At 41.3% G+C, this 21,046-nt stretch overlaps 1 protein-coding gene across 4 annotated transcripts in view; it reads right to left on the reverse strand.

Annotated features, from left to right (window-relative positions):
* ATN1 (atrophin 1) overlaps window positions 1–21,046 on the reverse strand; it is a 111,456-nt gene that overhangs the window by 31,750 nt on the left and 58,660 nt on the right. For all 4 annotated transcript variants that reach the window (XM_077467135.1, XM_077467134.1, XM_077467133.1 and 1 more), the window contains exon 7: window positions 13,413–14,226. In XM_077467135.1, the coding sequence (XP_077323261.1) occupies window positions 13,413–14,226 (814 nt within the window). The remainder of the gene's footprint in view (window positions 1–13,412; window positions 14,227–21,046) is intronic.

Genomic DNA, 21,046 nt, shown 5'->3' on the forward strand with positions numbered 1-21,046 from the left:
ATGACTAAGCCTATTTTTGGCATTTGGTGTTTACAAGTTAAAAATCCATATTTTTTGCTAGAAAATTACCCCCAAACATTATATATATTTTTTTTTTAGCAGAGATTCTAGAGAATAAAATGGCGATTGTTGCAATATTTTATGTCACACGGTATTTGCTCAGCGGTGTTTTAAACGCAACTTTTTGGGAAAAGGGACACTTTCATGAATTAAAAAAAAAAAAAAAAACGTAAAAAATTAGCCCAATTTTTTTGCATAATGTGAAAGATAATGTTACGCCGAGTAAATAGATACCAAACATGTCACACTTTACGCACTCGTGGAATGACGACAAAATACGCTACCTAAAAATCTCAATAGGCGACGCTTTAAAAAATTTTTTTACGGTTACCAGGTTAGCGTTACAGAGGAGGTCTAGTGCTAGAATTATTGCTCTCGCTCTGACGATCGCGGGGATACCTCACATTGTGTGATTTGAACACCGTTTACATACGCGGGCGCGACTTCCGTATGCGTTTTCTTTGCTTCGCGAGCTCGCGGGGACGGCGGGCTCTTTAAAAAAAAATTTTTTTTTTTTTTTTTTTTTTAATTAATAAATTGTTTTTTTTTTTTTTTTTTTATTTGATCACTTTTATTGCTGTCACAAGGAATGTAAACATCCCTCGTGACAGTAATAGGTGGTGACAGGTACTCTTTATGGAGGGAAGACCCCCCACCCCTCCTTTACACTTCAATGTATTCAGATCGCCGAAAACGGCGATTCTGAATACTGTATATTTTTTTTAAAACCGGCGCCATTGGCAGCCGAGTAAACAGGAAGTGACGTCATGACGTCGCTTCCGTGTTTACTATTAGGAGACTGGAATGAACCGTAATCGTTCCAGTTCCAGTTCCTCCCCAGCGGCCGGAGGCATCGGAGCTTGAATCGGTGCTCCCGATTGAGCGGGAGCACCGGTAACAGCGGCGGGAGGCGGCGGGAGGGGGGAAATCCCCCCGCTCCTCCGGCATAACAGCCGAGAGCGGCTTTTAGCCGCTTCGGTTGTTATGGCTGGATAGCCAATCGCCCGCTGTGAAAAACGGTACCGGGATGATGCCTGCAGGTGCGGGCATCATCCCGGTATACCCCCCGGAAGCCGAGTACGCACATCTGCGTGCGCTCGGTGGGAAGGGGATAAAACCTTTTTATTATTATTAATTAATATTAATTCGTTGCGTTCCATTTGTTTAGATGCGGCATTCGTTATTTTGGATAATTCATAACTTCAGATAAATTTGCATTCATTACCTTCACAAACAGCCAAATTTGAAAAGAAATTCCAATACCTAGAATTTAATTATTTCAAAATTTTACTGATTTTCTTTCTTTTTTTACAGATCTTTGAATTTTCTAAATTTCCGAATTTAGAATTTTTGGATATTTACGAATTTTCGAATTTCAAAATTTTCAAAATTCGGAAATCCGAAAATTTGAAATTGGGAAATTCGAAAAATTTGGAAATCAGAAAATGTGGAAATTAGAAAATTTGGAAATTCGAAGAATTAGAAATTCGGGAAATTCAAAAATCCGAATTTTCGCTTTTCCCAATTTCAGAAAAAGCAAAACGAATTAAACAAAAACGAAAGCTAACACATTTTTTGTCAGTGCATATGTCTAAAAATAAGTGCAGCATTAAAAAAGATACATTTATTGAGAAATACAATGCCGCACTTAGTTGGCGCCCCCTCTCTACCGTTTTTTTGCAATTTCATAGATCTATGTCCTGGGGAGCTGCATACATTCTCTATATGAACCAGGACCGTGTAACAATTGATTGCCCATTATTTGCCCTTTATGTATTTTAATTGAACTTTTTCACTACTTGTATCCATATGGTCTTCTGGACATTTTATAATTGTGTTCTCTGTTATTTATTAATATCGGCCTGAGGAGTCATTATCCTTTATGCGCCATTTATTTATTATTTATTATCATATTTTACAGGAGTGTCTTCTCATGAGATTTGGGCTTTCCTAGAATTTTGTGTAGCAAAGTCCAGGGCCTCTCTAGGCCCAATGGTGACCTCCAGAGTTAGGGACCGATGACATCCTTCTGTGTGGAGCGGGTTACAAGGCATGGTGGGTGTAATGCAAGGTATATTGATGGGCGCCAGATACTTCTTGAATGCAAAGAGATTTATTTTCTCTTAAACAGAACTGTGGGAGAGAGGGTTGGGGCCAGGACACCCTTAAGTAGATGGAATGTTAATTGTCAGACTCCGAGACTTCTATAGACAGCCACACAGGGAAACATATCCAACTACACACCACATCTGCATGAGTAGGATCGCTGTCTCCTCTCCTATGGCAACAGCCTTGACAGCGTCTAACAAAGATTGCAATGAACTCTTTCACTTCTTCTACAATCTCCTATTGAAGAACTTCACTTCCCCTGAGCTCTCAGTCTTTCACTAGACTTACTGACCACTGCCACTGGATCTCCTGAGCTCTTCCAATCGTCACGCTCAGTGTCTTCCTCAAGCATCACCCCTGCTGGGTCCCTGGCTTGGCACTCACAGATACTCCTCAAGCTTCACACTTGCTGACACGTTAGGTCCCTGGCTTGGCACTCCATAAGCGTCACCTCTGTTGTCCCGCTGGGTCCCTGGCTTGGCACTCACAGATACTCCTCAAGCTTCACACTTGCTGACACGTTAGGTCCCTGGCTTGGCACTCCATAAGCGTCACCTCTGTTGTCCCGCTGGGTCCCTGGCTTGGCACTCACAGATACTCCTCAAGCTTCACACTTGCTGACACGTTAGGTCCCTGGCTTGGCACTCCACAAGAGTCACCTCTGTTGTCCCGCTGGGTCCCTGGCTTGGCACTCACAGATACTCCTCAAGCTTCACCCTTGCTGACACGTTAGGTCTCTGGCTTGGCACTCCACAAGCGGCACCTCTGTTGTCCCACTGGGTCCCTGGCTTGGCACTCACAGATACTCCTCAAGCTTCACACTTGCTGACACGTTAGGTCCCTGGCTTGGCACTCCACAAACGTCACCTCTGTTGCCCCGCTGGGTCCCTGGCTTGGCACTCACAGATACTCCTCAAGATTCACACTTGCTGACACGTTAGGTCCCTGGCTTGGCACTCCACAAGCGTCACCTCTGTTGTGCCCGCTGGGTCCCTGGGTTGGCACTCACAGATACTCCTCAAGATTCACACTTGCTGACATGTTAGGTCCCTGGCTTGGCACTCCACAAGCGTCACCTCTGTGGTCTCCCTGGGTCCCTGGCTTGGCACTCCACAAGCGTCACCTCTGTTGTCCCGCTGGGTCCCTGGCTTGGCACTCATAGATACTCCTCAAGCTTCACACTTGCTGACACGTTAGGTCCCTGACTTGGCACTCCACAAGCGTCACCTCTGTTGTCCCACTGGGTCCCTGGCTTGGTACTCACAGATACTCCTCAAGCTTCACCCTTGCTGACACATTAGGTCCCTGGCTTGGCACTCCACAAGCGTCATCTCTGTTGTCCCCGCTGGGTCCCTGGCTTGGCACTCCACAATCGTCACCTCTGTTGTCCCACTGGGTCCCTGGCTTGGCACTCCACAATCGTCACCTCTGTTGTCCCTGCTGGGTCCCTGGCTTGGCACTCACAGATACTCCTCAAGATTCACACTTGCTGACACGTTAGGTCCCTGGCTTGGCACTCCACAAGCGTCACCTCTGTTGTGCCCGCTGGGTCCCTGGGTTGGCACTCACAGATACTCCTCAAGATTCACACTTGCTGACATGTTAGGTCCCTGGCTTGGCACTCCACAAGCGTCACCTCTGTGGTCTCCCTGGGTCCCTGGCTTGGCACTCCACAAGCGTCACCTCTGTTGTCCCGCTGGGTCCCTGGCTTGGCACTCATAGATACTCCTCAAGCTTCACACTTGCTGACACGTTAGGTCCCTGACTTGGCACTCCACAAGCGTCACCTCTGTTGTCCCACTGGGTCCCTGGCTTGGTACTCACAGATACTCCTCAAGCTTCACCCTTGCTGACACATTAGGTCCCTGGCTTGGCACTCCACAAGCGTCATCTCTGTTGTCCCCGCTGGGTCCCTGGCTTGGCACTCCACAATCGTCACCTCTGTTGTCCCACTGGGTCCCTGGCTTGGCACTCCACAATCGTCACCTCTGTTGTCCCTGCTGGGTCCCTGGCTTGGCACTCACAGATACTCCTCAAGGTTCACTCTTGCTGACACGTTAGGTCCCTGGCTTGGCACTCCACAAGCGTCACCTCTGTTGTCCCCGCTGGGTCCCTGGCTTGGCACTCACAGATACTCCTCAAGGTTCACTCTTGCTGACACGTTAGGTCCCTGGCTTGGCACTCCACAATCGTCACCTCTGTTGTCCCACTGGGTCCCTGGCTTGGCACTCCACAATCGTCACCTCTGTTGTCCCTGCTGGGTCCCTGGCTTGGCACTCACAGATACTCCTCAAGGTTCACTCTTGCTGACACGTTAGGTCCCTGGCTTGGCACTCCACAAGCGTCACCTCTGTTGTCCCCGCTGGGTCCCTGGCTTGGCACTCACAGATACTCCTCAAGGTTCACTCTTGCTGACACGTTAGGTCCCTGGCTTGGCACTCCACAAGCGTCACCTCTGTTGTCCCCGCTGGGTCCCTGGCTTTGCTCTCCACAAGCGTCACCTCTGTTGTCCCCGCTGGGTCCCTGGCTTGGCACTTGCTGACCTTTTTCCACTTCTTACCGGTCCTAACCGGTCTGCTCTGGTACTGGTCTCAGCTTACTCACTGTGATCTCCAGTAACAAGGTGGTTGTTCCTTTAGTGGTGACAGCTTCCCCCTCTACCTCCGACCACAACTGGTTCCCCGGCTGGCAGAACCTTCACTTTTGGCTGGACTGAAAGCTGCAGTCCCAACCCTACGCTGCTCTCTTGCTTCTGGATAGGCCCTCAGTCAGCCTAGCAACCAGATGTCCCTGGGATAGGCTTATGGCCTACCAACCTGGGCAGTACCACACACGTCCGCCCAGACAACCGTCCAGCTGGCACAGAAACCCAGATCACCTGATTCTACCCAAATAAATAGGTTCTCCCAGCAGGCCAAGGGACCCAAGAAGATCATCCATCGTCCATTGGCTGAGATACCCCACTCATTCCTAACCTGTCCTTGCAATGCACTTGTCTTTTCTAATTTCACCAGACACCTGGCCACCCCGTGACAGAAGAGAGAAGTGCAGCAATTCCAGAATTAGGGTAAAAATCAGTTGACCTCCTATCAATTGGCCAAGGCCACTATCACTTGGCAGATACATTTAATAGCCGTCCTGCCTAAACATTAGGGTGCTACACTTGGTCGAAAGCCATTGACGTCACCATAGCCTAGGACAGTGGTTCTCAGTCTTGTTGAGACCAAGGTCCAGTAAATTCTAACAAAAACCTCCCTGTCCCCAACACTACAAAAAGAATTTTATATTGAAGTAGGGATGAGCCGACCACCCCCCTGTTCGGTTCGCACCAGAACCTGCGAACAGACCTAAACTTCGTGTGAACTTTAGAACCCTATTAAAGTCTATGGGACTCGAACGTTCACAATCTAAAGTGCTCATTTTAAAGGGTAATATGCAAGTTACTGTCCTAAAAAGTGTTTGGGGACCCGGGTCCTGCCCCAGGGGACATGTATCAATGCAAAAAAAAGTTTTAAAAACGGCCGTTTTTTTCAGGAGCAGTGATTTTAATAATGATTAAAGTGAAACAATAAAAGTGTAATATTCCTTTAAATTTCGTAGCTGGGGGGTATCTATAGTATGCCTGTGAAGGGGCGCATGTTTCCCGTGCTTAGAACTGTCCCTGCACAAAGTGTCATTTATGCAGGAAAAAAGTCTTTTAACCACTTGGGATCCGCGCTATTGCAAAATGACGGCAATAGCGCGGACCCACATTTTCGGGACTACGTCTATTGACGTAGTCCCGGTTACGAGCGGCCTGCGCGCCCCCTGAGGGGCGCGCGCGGCGCGCTCTGTGATCGGCGAGTCCGTGAGACTCGCCTGATCACCGATCCGTGTAAGGGGTCGATCCCGACCCCTTATCACGTGATCAGCTGTCAGCCAATGACAGCTGATCATGTGATAAAACGGAGCCGGTAATCGGCTAGTATTCCTCCTCGCGCTGACAGCGCGAGGAGAAAAAAAAAAAGCCGATCGCCGGCGGCCGTGTTCGGGACATCAGTCCCGATCACGGCCAGCAATTTAAAAGGACACCTGCCCCCTGCCAGTGCCCACCTGCCACCCGCAGTGCCATCCTGAAATAAAGTAAGTGCCCCCCTGTCAGTGCCACCCAGCAGTGCCCATAGTGCCCACAGTGCCACCCAGCAGTGCCCACAGTGCCACCCAGCAGTGCCCACAGTGCCACCCACAGTGCCACCCAGCAGTGCCACCCACAGTGCCACCCAAAATCTGCCTCAGGTGCTGCACCCCAGTGCCGCCCATCAGTGCCCAGCAGTGCCGCCCATCAGTGCCCAGCAGTGCCGCCCATCAGTGCCCAGCAGTGCCACCTATCAGAGCCACCTATCAGTGCCACCTATCAGTGCCCATCAGTCCCATCTATCTGTGGTACCTATCAGTGCCCATCCGTGCCACCCATCCGTGCCACTTATCCGTGCCACCCATCCGTGCCATCTTATCTGTGCCCATCTGTGCCCATCAGTGCCGCCTTATCTGTGCCCATCGGTGCCGCCTTATCTGTGCCTATTAGTGCCGCCTTAACTATGCCTATCAGTGCCCACCAGTGCAGCCTATCAGTGCCCACCAATGCAGCCCATCAGTGCCCACCAATGCAGCCCATCAGTGCCCACCAATGCAGCCTATCAGTGCCGCCTAATCAGCGCACTTCAATGAAGGAGAAAAATGACCCGTTTGCAAAATTTTATAACAAACTATTAAAACATGATTTTTTTTTTTTTTTTTTTTGCATCTTTTTTTGTTTGTTTAGCAAAAAATAAAACTCCGAGCTGTAACTAAATACCACCAAAAGAAAGCTCTATTTGTGGGAAAAAAATGATAAAAAATTCATTTGGGTACAGTGTTGTATGGCCGCGCAATTGTCACTCAAAGTGCATCAGCGCTGAAAGCTGAAAATTGGTCTGGGACTGAGGGGGGTTTAAGTGCCCAGTAAGCAAGTGGTTAAAATCACTTGCGGCTAAATTGTCGGCTCCCCGTAATACAGAGAACACTCAATGAGTGTTCTCTGTATTAGCCGACAATTCATTCATTCATTGATTAAAAAAAAAAAAAAAAAAAAGGGGGGTTCCCCTAAATTCAATAACCAGGCCCTTCAGGTCTGACATGGATATTAAGGGGAACCCCGTGTCAAATTAAAAAAAAAAATTGACGTGGGGGTCCCCCTAAATATCCATACCAGACCCTTCAGGTCTGATATGGATATTAAGGGGAACCCCGCATCACATTTTAAAAAAAATCCATACCAGACCCTTTATCCGAGCACGCAACCTGGCAGGCCGCAGGAAAAGAGAGGGGGACGGCCCCCCCTCCCTCCTGAACCGTACCAGGCCACATACCCTCAACATTGGGAGGATGCTTTGGGGGTCTGTGACCCCTCAAAGCACCTTGTCCCCATGTTGATGAGGACAAGGGCCTCATCCTCACAACCCTGGCCGGTGGTTGTGAGGGTCTGCGGGCGGGGGGCTTATCAGAATCTGGAAGCCCCCTTTAACAAGGGGACCCCCATATCCCGGCCCCCCCCCCTGTTTGAAATGGTAAGGGGGTACAAAAGTACCCCTACCATTTCACAAAGAAAGTGTAAAAATGGTTAAATAAGACAAACACACTTTTGAAAAATTCCTTTATTAAAAATAAAAAAAATAAAAAAAAGATTCCAGCGGTGGTAATCCACTCTTGCTATCCAGCGATGGATGATCATATCCAGCGACGGGGGATCTCTCAGTCCAGCGCTGTCCATACATCTGTCTTCTGTCTCCACTCCGGAGACACTGCAGAGATCCCAGCGCTGACGTTTCTTATATTAAGAGGGCGGGGCCACCCGTCACCTGACCCCGCCCCTCTGACGCTAGAGAGGGAAGCCAGGGGTTCCACAGTGACGTATGGGTGACCCCGCCCCCCTCTGATGTAACGCAGGTTTCCGTTACATGTGCAGGGACAGTTCTAAGCACCAGAAACATGCGCCCCTTCACAGGCATACTATAGACACCCCCCAGCAACGAAATTTAAAGGAATATTACACTTTTATTGTTTCACTTTAATCATTATTAAAATCACTGCTCCTGAAAAAACGGCAGTTTTTAAAACTTTTTTTTGCATTGATCCACGACCCCTGGGGCAGGACCCGGGTCCCCAAACACTTTTTAGGACAGTAACTTGCATATTAGCCTTTAAAATGAGCACTTTATATTTCTCCCATAGACTTGTATAGGGTGTTTTGAATTTGCTGCGAACAGCCCAAATTGTTCACTGTTCGCTGAACAGGCAAACAGGCAATGTTCGACTCGAACTCGAAGCTCATCCCTATACTGAAGCAATAAAAGTAAGGGAGTACAAAATATGAATTGAAATGCTGGAAAGGTCTGGATGGGGCTTCTGAAGGGGGGTTAGGGGACTTTGTAAAAGACTTGGTGGCCTCATATGGGATGAGGTCTCTAGAGGGAGCTGGAGGTCCTTCCAGGAAGCTGGGGGCTTTGTAGGGTCACTGTGGGAGTCTGTTGGAGGTTGGGGGCACTATGGAGAGCTGAAGGCTCTGCAGCAAGCTAGAGGGCACTGGGTGGCATTGTGGGTGATTGGGGGGGGGGCACAGAGGTTAGGAGGCACTGTGGAGGCTGAGGGTTCTCAGGGAGCCTGGGGGGCGCTGGGAGGTTGAGCGGCACTGCAGGCCAACTTGGGAGGTACTGTTGGGGGTTAGGGGACCTGTCAGGGCCCAGTAGGAGGCCGTGGCTGAGCCTGTTTTTTGGGAACCACTGGCCTAGACAGCTGAGGGCAAAAACCAGAGTGTAGGTACATTTCTACCTTTTCTTCTAAGGTTGAAGCAACAATTGTAAAAAGGTGGAACTTTTTTTAGGGTTAAAAAAATAATAATAATAATATATATATATATATATATATATATATATATATATATATATATATATATATATATACAGTGGTGTGAAAAAGTGTTTGCCCCCTTCCTCATTTCCTGTTCCTTTGCATGTTTGTCACACTTAAGTGTTTCGGAACATCAAACCAATTTAAACAATAGTCAAGGACAACACAAGTAAACACAAAATGCAATTTGTAAATGAAGGTGTTTATTATTAAAGGTGAAAAAAAATCCAAACCATCATGGCCCTGTGTGAAAAAGTGGTTGCCCCCCTTGTTAAAACATACTATAACTGTGGTTGTCCACACCTGAGTTCAATTTCTCTAGCCACACCCAGGCCTGATTATTGCCACACCTGTTCACAATCAAGGCATCACTTAAATAGGAGCTGCTTGACACAGTAAGGTCCACCAGAAGATCCTTAAAAGCTACACATCATGCCGAGACCCAAAGAAATTCAGGAACAATTGAGAAAGAAAGTAATTGAGATCTATCAGTCTGGAAAGGGTTATAAAGCCATTTCCAAAGCTTTGGGAATCCAGCGAACCACAGTGAGAGCCATTATCCACAAATGGCGAAGACATGGAACAGTGGTGAACCTTCCCAGGAGTGGCCGGCCGCCCAAAATTACCCCAAGAGCGCAGCGACGACTCATCCAAGAGGTCACAAAAGACCCCACAACAACGTCCAAGGAACTGCAGGCCTCACTTGCCTCAGTTAAGGTCAGCGTTCATGCCTCCACCATCAGGAAAAGACTGGGCAAAAATGGCCTGCATGGCAGAGTTCCAAGGAGAAAACCACTGCTGAGCAAAAAGAACATCAAAGCTCGTCTCAATTTCTCCACAACACATCTTGATGATCCCCAAGACTTTTGGGACAACATTCTGTGGAGCGATGAGACAAAAGTGGAACTCTTTGGAAGGTGTGTGTCCAAGTATATCTGGCGTAGAAGGAACACTGCATTTCATAAAAAGAACATTATACCAACAGTAAAATATGGTGGTGGTAGTGTGATGGTCTGGGGCTGTTTTGCTGCTTCAGGACCTGGAAGACTTGCCGTGATAAAAGGAACTATGAATTCTGCTGTCTACCAAGAGATCCTGAAGGAGAATGTCCGACCATCTGTTGGTGTACTCAAGCTGAAACCAACTTGGGTTCTGCAGCAGGACAATGATCCTAAACACACCAGCAAGTCCACCACCGAATGGCTGAAGAAAAACAAAATGAAGACTTTGGAGTGGCCTAGCCAAAGTCCTGACCTGAATCCTATTGAGATGTTGTGGTATGACCTTAAAAAGGCCGTTCATGCTCGAAAACCCTCTAATGTAACTGAATTAGGACAATTCTGCAAAGATGAGTGGGCCAAAATTCCTCCAGGACGCTGTAAAAGCCTCATTGCACGTTATCGCAAACGCTTGGTTGCAGTTGTTGCTGCTAAGGGTGGCCCAACCAGTTATTAGGTTTAGGGGGCAATCACTTTTTCACATAGGGCCACGATGGTTTGGATTTTTTTTCACCTTTAATAATAAACACCTTCATGTACAAATTGCATTTTGTGTTTACTTGTGTTGTCCTTGACTATTGTTTAAATTGGTTTGATATTCCGAAACACTTAAGTGTGACAAACATGCAAAGGAACAGGAAATGAGGAAGGGGGCAAACACTTTTTCACACCACTGTATATATAATTGCAATACTGTTAAAACATATTTCGCTTACATTAGTACATACAGTACAGTATATCATTTACATCACTTATTAAGAGAAATACACAACATGACTTACTCCAATGTTCTCCATCTAGAACAGTCTTTCTCATCTTTTTTAACACAGAGGAACCCTTAAAATGACTTTCTGGTCTCAGGGAACCCACCGCTAAAAATGAGGAAGAATGCTCCCTACACTTGTTGTCATTAGGAAGAATTACCCCCCTCTACAGATAGCTATAAAGATGAATGGTGTCATTGGGAACTTATCTGATAGGCAGAAATTGTTCATTGCTCAAGGAACCTCGCTCCAGAACCTCTGAAAGAACCTAGGTTTGCATGGAACCTTGGTTGAGAAACCCCAATCTAGAGTCTCGAAATGTTTCACAACGCTTGCTTCCTCGGTCGTCAGAGGAGAATACATCTCTGATGGGGAAATCTGCTGTAAGGTGGGACTCTGATGGGGACACCTGATGTAAAGGGGCACTCTGGATGGGGACACCTGATGTAAGGGGACTCTGATGGGGACACTTGATGTAAGGGGGGACTCTGATGGGGGCACCTGATGTAAGGGGGGACTCTGATGGGGGCACCTGATGTAAGGGGGGACTCTGATGGGGGCACCTGATGTAAGGGGGGACTCTGATGGGGGCACCTGATGTAAGGGGGGACTCTGATGGGGACATCTGATGTAAAGGGGCACTCTGGATAGGGACACCTGATGTAAGGGCACTCTGATGGGGACACCTGATGTAAGGGGGGACTCTGATAGGGACACATGATGAAAGGGGCACTCTGATGGGGACACCTGATATAAGAGGGTACGCTTGATGGGCACACATGATGTAAAGGGGCACTCTGATGGGGACACCTGATGTAAGAGGGCACTCTTGATGGGCACACATGATGTAAGGGGGCACTCTAATGGGGTCATCTGATGTAAGGGGAAACTCTTGATGGGGGCACCTGATGTAAGGGGAAACTCTTGATGGGGGACTCCTGATGTAAGTGGGTACTCTTGATGGGGACACCTGATGTAAGGGGGGACTCTGATAGGGACACATGATGAAAGGGGCACTCTTGATGGGGACACCTGATATAAGAGGGTACGCTTGATGGGCACACATGATGTAAAGGGGCACTCTGATGGGGACACCTGATGTAAGAGGGCACTCTTGATGGGCACACATGATGTAAGGGGGCACTCTAATGGGGTCATCTGATGTAAGGGGGCTCGTTTGAACAGGACACCTGATGTAAGGGGACACTCTTGATGGGTACACCTCATTTAAGAGGGCATTCTTGATAGGGACACCTGATGTAAGGGGCACTCTTGATGGGGACACCTGATGTAAGGGGGGCACTCTGATGGGGACACCTAATGTAAGGGGGTACTCTTGATGGGGGCACCTGGTGTAAGGAGGAACTCTTGGTGGGGGACTCCTGATGTAAGGGGGTACTCTTGATGGGGACACCTGATGTAAAGGGGCACTCTCCATGGGGACACCTCATTTAAGAAGGCACGCTTGATGGGGACACTCTGATGGGGGCTCCTGATGTAAGGGGACACTCTTAATGGGGACACCTCATTTAAGAGGGCATTCTTGATGGGGACACCTGATGTAAGGGGGCACTCTGATGGGGACACCTGATGTAAGGGGACACTCTGATGGGGACACCTGATGTAAGGGGGTAATCTTGATGGGGACACCGCATTTAAGAGGGCATTCTTGATGGGGACACCTGATGTAAGGGGGCACTCTTGATGGGGACACCTGATGTAAGGGGCACTCTTGATGGGGACACCTGATGTAAGGGGCACTCTGATGGGGACACCTGATGTAAGGGGCACTCTGATGGGGACACCTGATGTAAGGGGGTAATCTTGATGGGGACACCGCATTAAAGAGGGCATTTTTGATGGGGACACCTGATGTAAGGGGGTACTCTTGATAGGGACACCTGATGTAAGGGGGTAATCTTGATGGGGACACCGCATTTAAGAGGGCATTCTTGATGGGGACACCTGATGTAAGGGGGGACTCTTGATGGGGACAACTGATGCAAGGGGACACCCGATGTAAGGGGGCACTCTTGATGTGTAGCCATGATGTAAAGGGGGACTCTGCTAGGGACATCTGATGTAAAGGGGGCACAGGTTTGGATAGTGTTTCCTGGGTCATGACACTGTGGAAAAACCTGTCAATGACTCACACGCCTGGTTGACATTTTGCCCCCTGACTTTTTCCTGCACCCGAAGATCATATAGACTAGATCCGGCCCTGAAACCACCTACTAAATTTTTCTACAAATGTTAATTTTTTTTTTTTTTTTTTTTACTTACAACGTTGCTTTTTTACATGGTGGGGCTTTACATTTTACATTTTGCATTTTACGTTTAAAAAAAAAAAAATAGATATTTTGCATTTTTCCACCTAATAACCAAAAATGAGCACCGAGCCCCTTTATTTTTGGATCTCCTGTGGACAGAAGACCAGCAGATACCTCCTGATTGAAGAAGCCATTACCGGTTTAAGGTGGGCTTTTAGGTGGGCTTCTAGTTTCCTTTCGGTCATTTTATGATTTTTGCATTTTATAAAGTAGAACTTGCGTCTTACCTGCATGGATGGCGTCCTGCTGGTGCAGGTGTAGGTGTGAGTGAATATGCGAGTGCTGATGATGGTGAGGGGTCACGTTCAGCATCTGAAGCCTGGTCAGAGGGTCTCCGCTCAGAGCCGCCACTCTTTCGGCGTGCTGCCGTTCCGCGGCAAGGCGCTCGGCGTAGGACAGTTCCCCTCGGGCCGCTCCTGCTGCCCCGGCCGCTCCCGGTCCGGCCCCGGGCCCTGCGCCGGTGGCCCCCAATGCCAGCCTTTCCCTTTCCAGGGCATGTTGGTGCGCGTGCTGCCCGTGGTGGTAGGGGAAGGCCGGGTGCAGTCCCATCTGAGGAGGTACTCCGGCAGTGGAGGGCGGCGGTTGAGGAGGCGGGGGGTGATGCGGCGGCGGCGGCGGTGGAAGAGGCAGGGTCGCTGGGTGAAGCTGGTCCAGCTCTCCGGGTTTGACTTCATATCCGGGTTTCAGCCTCTCTCGTAGCTCCCGTTCTGCGCGGCTCGGGTCGCTGGCAAAGACAGCGGGTAGGTTGTAGGCAAGCAGCGGGTCTCCGAGGGGCAAGTAAAAAGGGTGGTGTTGGGGGTGACCGGGCTGGGGGGCTCGTCCAGCTGGCGACAGTACATGGGGGCGAGCATATTCGCTCAGTGTGCGGAGAGCCGGGGTGTCGGGACCCAGGTAAGGGGGCACGGCTGCCACGGCTCCCGGTGGCTCAAAGTGAGGGGGGCGTGAGGGGGCAGAAGACGGGGAGGGCAAAGCTAAGGAAGGGTGATGGGGAGGCTGCTGCGGGCACAGCTGGGGGCAGTCGTGAGGACGAGAGTCCAGTTTCTGAAAAAGACAAATAAAAAAAAAACTTTTATCAATTATTATTTCTGCATGAAGACCTGAATGAAAGATTGACCCCCAACTGACCCCCAACTGACCCCAAATGACCCCAACTGACCCCCAACTGACCCCCAACTGACCCCAAATTACCCCAATTACCCAAAAAATTGGAGCCGAGCAACTAAAAAAAAAATGAATGCAAAAAAGTACTTTCCATCCACAATTTATATTTATTCTGAGGCCAGATTCAGCAGGACTTACACTTGGCACCGCAGACTCTTCAACCCGGTTCACACTTTAGACATTTGCAATTCGTTTCGCTCCAAATTAGTTTTTTTCGACAAACTTGGAAATATCAAAATTAACATAAACCAGTTTAAAAAAAAAAAAAAACAGAATATTTGCAAATTTGAATATTCGAAAAAATCCGTAAATTTGTCAATTCATAAATTCGAAAATTCAGAATTCAGAAATCCAAAAACCCGAAAATTTGAAAATCTATAAAAATAACTAACTAATAATAACTTAACTATTAAATAATAGGGATTGGAATTTCCTTTAAAATTTGGCTGTTAGTGAAGGAATACGAAATTCATCCGAAGTTATGAATTATCCAAAATAAAGAATGCCGTATCTAAACAAATTAATAATAATAAACAACAATAATATTAATAAAAACGTTTTATTATTATTGCTATTATTAATTAGTTCCGTTCCATTTCATTTGTTTTGTTTTTTTTTGTTTTGTCTATTCCCCGTTTTTTCAGGTCATTCTTTATGATCACAGTTCGAAAATTCGAAAGTCCAAAAATAATAAAGAAAATCAGAAAATTCGAAAGTATAACTAACTAATAATAACTAGTTATTAAACTATAGGTATTGGAATTTCCTTTCAAATTTGGCTGTTAGTGAAGCTGTTAGTGAAGGTAACGAATACAAATTTATCCAAAATAACGAATTTACGAATTTTCGAATTTTCAAATTATGATCATAACGAATGACCCGAAAAATGAAAAAAAAAAAAAAATGAAATGGAACGTAACAAATTAATAATAATAAACAACAATAATATTAACTTAACTTTTTTTTTATTATTATTAATTAGTTCCATTCCATAAATTTTTTTTTTTCATTTTTCGGGTCATTCGTTATGATCATAATTCGTAAATTCGTAAAAGTCAGAAACTAAGAAAGTCAGAAAATTCAAAAGAATATCTAACTAACTAATCATAACTAACTATTAGATTCTAGGTATTGGAATTTCCTTTCAAATTTGGCTGTTAGTGAATGTAAGGAATACGAATTTATCCGAAATAAAGAATGCCGTGTCTAAACGAATGGATCGTAATGAATTAATAATAATAAATAACAATAATATTAATAACATTTTTTTATTATTATTAGTTCCTTTCCATTTCATTTGTTTTTTTTTTTCGGGTCATTCTTTATGATCACAGTTCATAAATTCGAAAATTCGAAAGTCCAAAAATAATAAAGAATATCAGAAAATTTGAAAGAATAACTAACTAACTAATAATAACTAGCTATTAAACTATAGGTATTGGAATTTCCTTTCAAATTTGGCTGTTAGTGAAGGTAACGAATACAAATTTATCCAAAATAACGAATGCCGTATCTAAACGAATGGAACGTAACAAATTAATAATAATAAAAAAACAACAATAATATTAACTTAACTTTTTTTATTATTATTAATTAGTTCCGTTCCATTTCATTTGTTTTGTTTGTTTCGTTTTTTTGGGTCATTCGTTATGATCATGATTCGTAAATTCGAAAATTAGTAAATTCGAAAATTCGTAAATTTCGAAAGTCAGAAACTAAGAAAGAAAGTCCGAAAATTCAAAAGAATATCTAACTAACTAAGAATAACTAACTACTAAATTCTAGGTATTGGAATTTCCTTTCAAATTTGGCTGTTAGCGAATGTAAGGAATACGAATTTATCCGAAATAATGAATGCCGTGTCTAAACTAATGGATCGTAATGAATTAATAATAATAAATAACAATAATATTAATAAAAATATTTTATTATTATTAGTTCCGTTCCATTTCATTTTTCTTTTTTCGGGTCATTCGTTATGATCACAATTCGTAAATTCGAAAATTCTAATGTCCAAAAATAAGAACGAAAATCTGAAAATTCGAAAGAATATCTAACTAACTAGTAATAACTAGCTATTAAATTATAGGTATTGGAATTTTCTTTCAAATTTGGCTGTTAGTGAACGTAAGGAATATGAATTTATCTGAAATAACGAATGCTGTATCTAAACAAATGGAACGTAAGAAATTAATAATAATAAATAGCAATAATAGTAATAAAAACTTTTTTATTATTATTAATAATTTGTTCCGTTCCATTTCATTCTTTTTTTTTTTTTTTTTTTTTTTGGTTTTTCAGGTCATCTGTTATGATTGAAATTCATAAATTCGAAAATTCGTAAATTCGAAAGCCCGAAAATAAGAAAGAAAATCCGACAATTCAAAAGAATATCTAACTAATAATAACTATTAAATTATAGGTATTGGAATTTCTTTTCAAATGTGGCTGTTAGTGAACGTAAGGAATACGATTTTATCCAAAGTTAAGAATTATCCAAAAAAAAAAACGAATGCAAATCTAAACGAATGAAACGGAACAAATTAATAATAATAAATAACAATAATAATGCTAAAAAAATATATTATTATTATTTATTATTAACTAGTTCCGTTCCATCTGTTTTGATGTGGCATTGGTTATTTTGGATAACTCGTAACCTTGGATAAATTCAAATTCGCAAATTTGAAAAAAAAAAATCGTAAATTCGAAAACTCGAAAATCTGAAATAATAACTAACTAATAATAACTTAACTATTACTAACTATTGAATTATAAGTATTGGAATTTCCGTCAAATTTGGCTGTCAGTGAATGTAACAAATACAAATTTATCCGAAGTTACAAATTATCCAATATAACGAATGCAGCATCTAAACAAGTCCGAAAATAAGAAAGAAAATCCGAAAATTCTAAAGAATATCTAACTAACTAATAATAACTAACTATTAAATTCTAGGTATTGGAATTTCCTTTCAAATTTGGCTGTTAGTGAATGCAAGGAATACGAATTTATCCAAAATAGAGAATGCTGTGTCTAAACGAATGGATCATAATGAATTAATAATAATAAATAACAAAAATATTAATAAAAATGTTTTATTATTATTAGTTCCGTTCCATTTCATTTTTTTTTTGTTTTGTTTTTTTCATTTTTCGGGTCATTCATTATGATCACAATTCAGAAAATTCGGAAATTCTAATGTCCAAAAATAAGAACGAAAATCTGAAAATTCGAAAGAATATCTAACTAACTAGTAATAACTAGCTATTAAATTATAAGTATTGGAATTTTATTTCAAATTTGGCTGTTAGTGAACGTAAGGAATACGAATTTATCCGAAATAACGAAGGCCGTATATAAACAAATGGAATGGAAGAAATTAATAATAATAAATAGAAATATTAATAATAAAAACTTTTTATTATTATTATTATTATTATTATTATTATTAATAATTTGTTCCGTTCCATTTCATTCTTTTTTTTTTTTTTGATTTTTGTTTTTTGTTTTTCAGGTCATCTGTTATGATTGCAATTCATAAATTCGAAAATAAGAAAGAAAATCCAAAATTTCTGAAGAATATCTAACTAACTAATAATAACTACCTATTAAATTATAGGTATTGGAATTTCCTTTCAAATTTGGCTGTTAGTGAATGTAAGGAATACAAATTTATCTGAAATAATGAATGCCGCATCTAAACAAATGGAACGTAACAAATAATAATAATAAATACAATAATATTAATAAAAAAGTTTTATTATTATTATTATTATTATTAATAATAATAATTCATTATGTTCCATTTCATTATTTTTTTTGCTTTTTTTTTGTTTTTTAGGTCATGTGTTATGATCGCAATTCATAAATTCGAAAATTTGTAAATTCGAAAGCCCGAAAATAAGAAAGAAAATCCGAAAATTCTAAAGAATATCTAACTAACTAATAATAACTATTAAATTATAGGTATTGGAATTTCTTTTCAAATGTGGCTGTTAGTGAACGCAAGGAATACGATTTTATCCAAAGTTAAGAATTATCCAAAAAAAAACGAATGCAAATCTAAACGAATGAAACAGAAAACAAATTAATAATAATAAATAACAATAATAATGCTAAAAAAATATATTATTATTATTTATTATTAACTAGTTCCGTTCCATCTGTTTTGACGTGGCATTGGTTATTTTGGATAACTCGTAACCTTGGATAAATTCAAATTCACAAATTTGAAAAAAAAAATCGTAAATTCGAAAACTCGAAAATCTGAAATAATAACTAACTAATAATAACTTAACTATTACTAACTACTGAAGTATAAGTTTTGGAATTTCCATCAAATTTGGCTGTCAGTGAATGTAACAAATACAAATTTATCCGAAGTTACAAATTATCCAAAATAACAAATGCAGCATCTAAACAAATGTAACGGAACAAATTAATAATTAACAAGTTTTTATTTTTATTGCTATTATTGTTATTTATTATTATTAATTTGTTATGTTCCACTTGTTTAGATGCGGCATTCGTTATTTCGGGTAATTCGTAACTTCGGATAAATTCGTATTCCAAATTTGGAAATTCCAATGCCTATAATTTAATAGTTAAGTTATTATTAGTTATTGTTAGTTATTCTTTCGAATTTTCGGATTTTCTTACTTATTTTCGGATTTCCAAATTTTTGAATTTACGAATTGCGATCATAACGAATGACCCGAAAAACGAAAAAAACCCCCCAAAAAAACGAATGAAATGAACATTAAAACTAACACATTTTTGTTGGCAGTGCACATGTCTATCACAGAGGTCCGGTGCTAATTTCCAAAGCAGCTGTTCAGCGGTTCAGATGTGAATTTTTTTTCGGGAGTCGGCGGCCGCCGGTGTCTTTGACATGAGCCGATTGTTAAGCAGGGGGGCCGGAAAGCACAATGGAGGACTCATCAGCTGTCAGTGGGGTTCCCGAGTTACATTGACTAAAATGTGTCCAAAAAAAAAAATTTATTAGGTCCGTTCGATTTGTTTAGACGCGGCATTTGTTATTTTGGATCATTCGAAACTTCGGATAAATTCGCATTCATAAATGAAAAAAAAAAATCGTAAATTCCAAAATCCTAACTATTAAATTTATATATAAGTATTGGACTTTCCTTTCAAATTTTGAAATAACGAATGCCGCATCCAAACAAATGGAATGGAACAAATAAATAATAAATAATAATAATAATAATAAAAGATTTTTTATTTTTATTATTATTATTTAAAAATAAATTAAAAAAATGATTATATTATAGGTATTGGACTTTCCTTTCAAATTTTGAAATAACAAATGCTGCATCCAAACAAATGGAATGGAACAAATTAATAATAAATAATGATAATAATAATAATAAAAATATATTTTTTTATTATTATTATCTAATATTAATTCATTCTGTTCCATTTGTTTAGACGCGGCATTTGTTATTTCGGATATTTCGTAACTTTGGATAAATTCGCATTCATAAATTAAAAAAAAAAAAATCGTAAATTCCAAAATCCTAACTATTAAATTTATATAATTTAAACTATTAAATTATAAGTATTGGACTTTCCTTTCAAATTTTGAAATAACGAATGCCGCATCCAAACAAATGGAATGGAACAAATCAATAATAAATAATAATAATAATAATAATAATAACTTTATTTTTATTTTTATTATTATTATTTAATAATAAATAAATAAAAACTATTAAATTATAGGTATTGGACTTTCCTTTCAAATTTTGAAATAACGAATGCCGCATCCAAACAAATGGAATGGAACAAATTAATAATAAATAATAATAATAATAAAAAAAGATTTTTTATTTTTATTATTATTATTTAATAATAAATAAAAAAAACTATTAAATTATAGGTATTGGACTTTCCTTTCAAATTTAGAAATAACGAATGCCGCATCCAAACAAATGGAATAGAACAAATTAATAATAAATATTATTAATAATAATAATAATAATAATAATAATAATAATAATAATAATAAAAAATATATTTTTTTATTATTATTATCTAATATTAATTAATTCTGTTCCATTTGTTTAGATGCAGCATTCGTTATTCCAGATAAATTCGTATTCGTTACGTTCACTCATACCCGAATTTGAAAGGAAATTCCAATACCTATAATTTAATAGTAATAGTTATTATTAGTAGGTTTGCACTGACATTAGTAACGGTGCCGATACAGAGTATTGGCAGAAGTATCGGTACTCGTGCAAATGCATGGATTCCTGAAACCGATACTTTCAGGCTCAGCTCTTTGAGCTGTCAGCGGGTCTCAGCCGGCAATGTTTATTAACAACATTGCTCAGCCCTGAAACGCTTAAATAAAAAGAAACATTGTTTCTTTTTGTATCTTTCTGTTTCTTCATCTGCAGATCAAAGAGATGAAGAAATGTTCCTCTGTTTAACCGCTTAATAACCCTTAATTTACTCTAATCAGCCTTAATTAACTCCCTATTCTCCTCCATGTAATTATTATTTTCCTGCATTTTTTTTTTCACGTCTATTTTATAAACGATAAACAATTAAAACATTTTTTTTTTTTTGTTTGCTTTGTTAGTGAATATTTATACACATAAATATTAACATAAATTTACACATTTCACATTGAAAAGGTGTAAAATTTAAAAAAAAAAAAAACTTTTCAATG

The sequence above is a fragment of the Lithobates pipiens genome, unplaced genomic scaffold (assembly GCF_037356315.1).
Source record: "Lithobates pipiens isolate NorthernLeopardFrog02 unplaced genomic scaffold, aLitPip1_a1.2 Scaffold_47, whole genome shotgun sequence".
Lineage (NCBI taxonomy): Eukaryota > Metazoa > Chordata > Amphibia > Anura > Ranidae > Lithobates > Lithobates pipiens.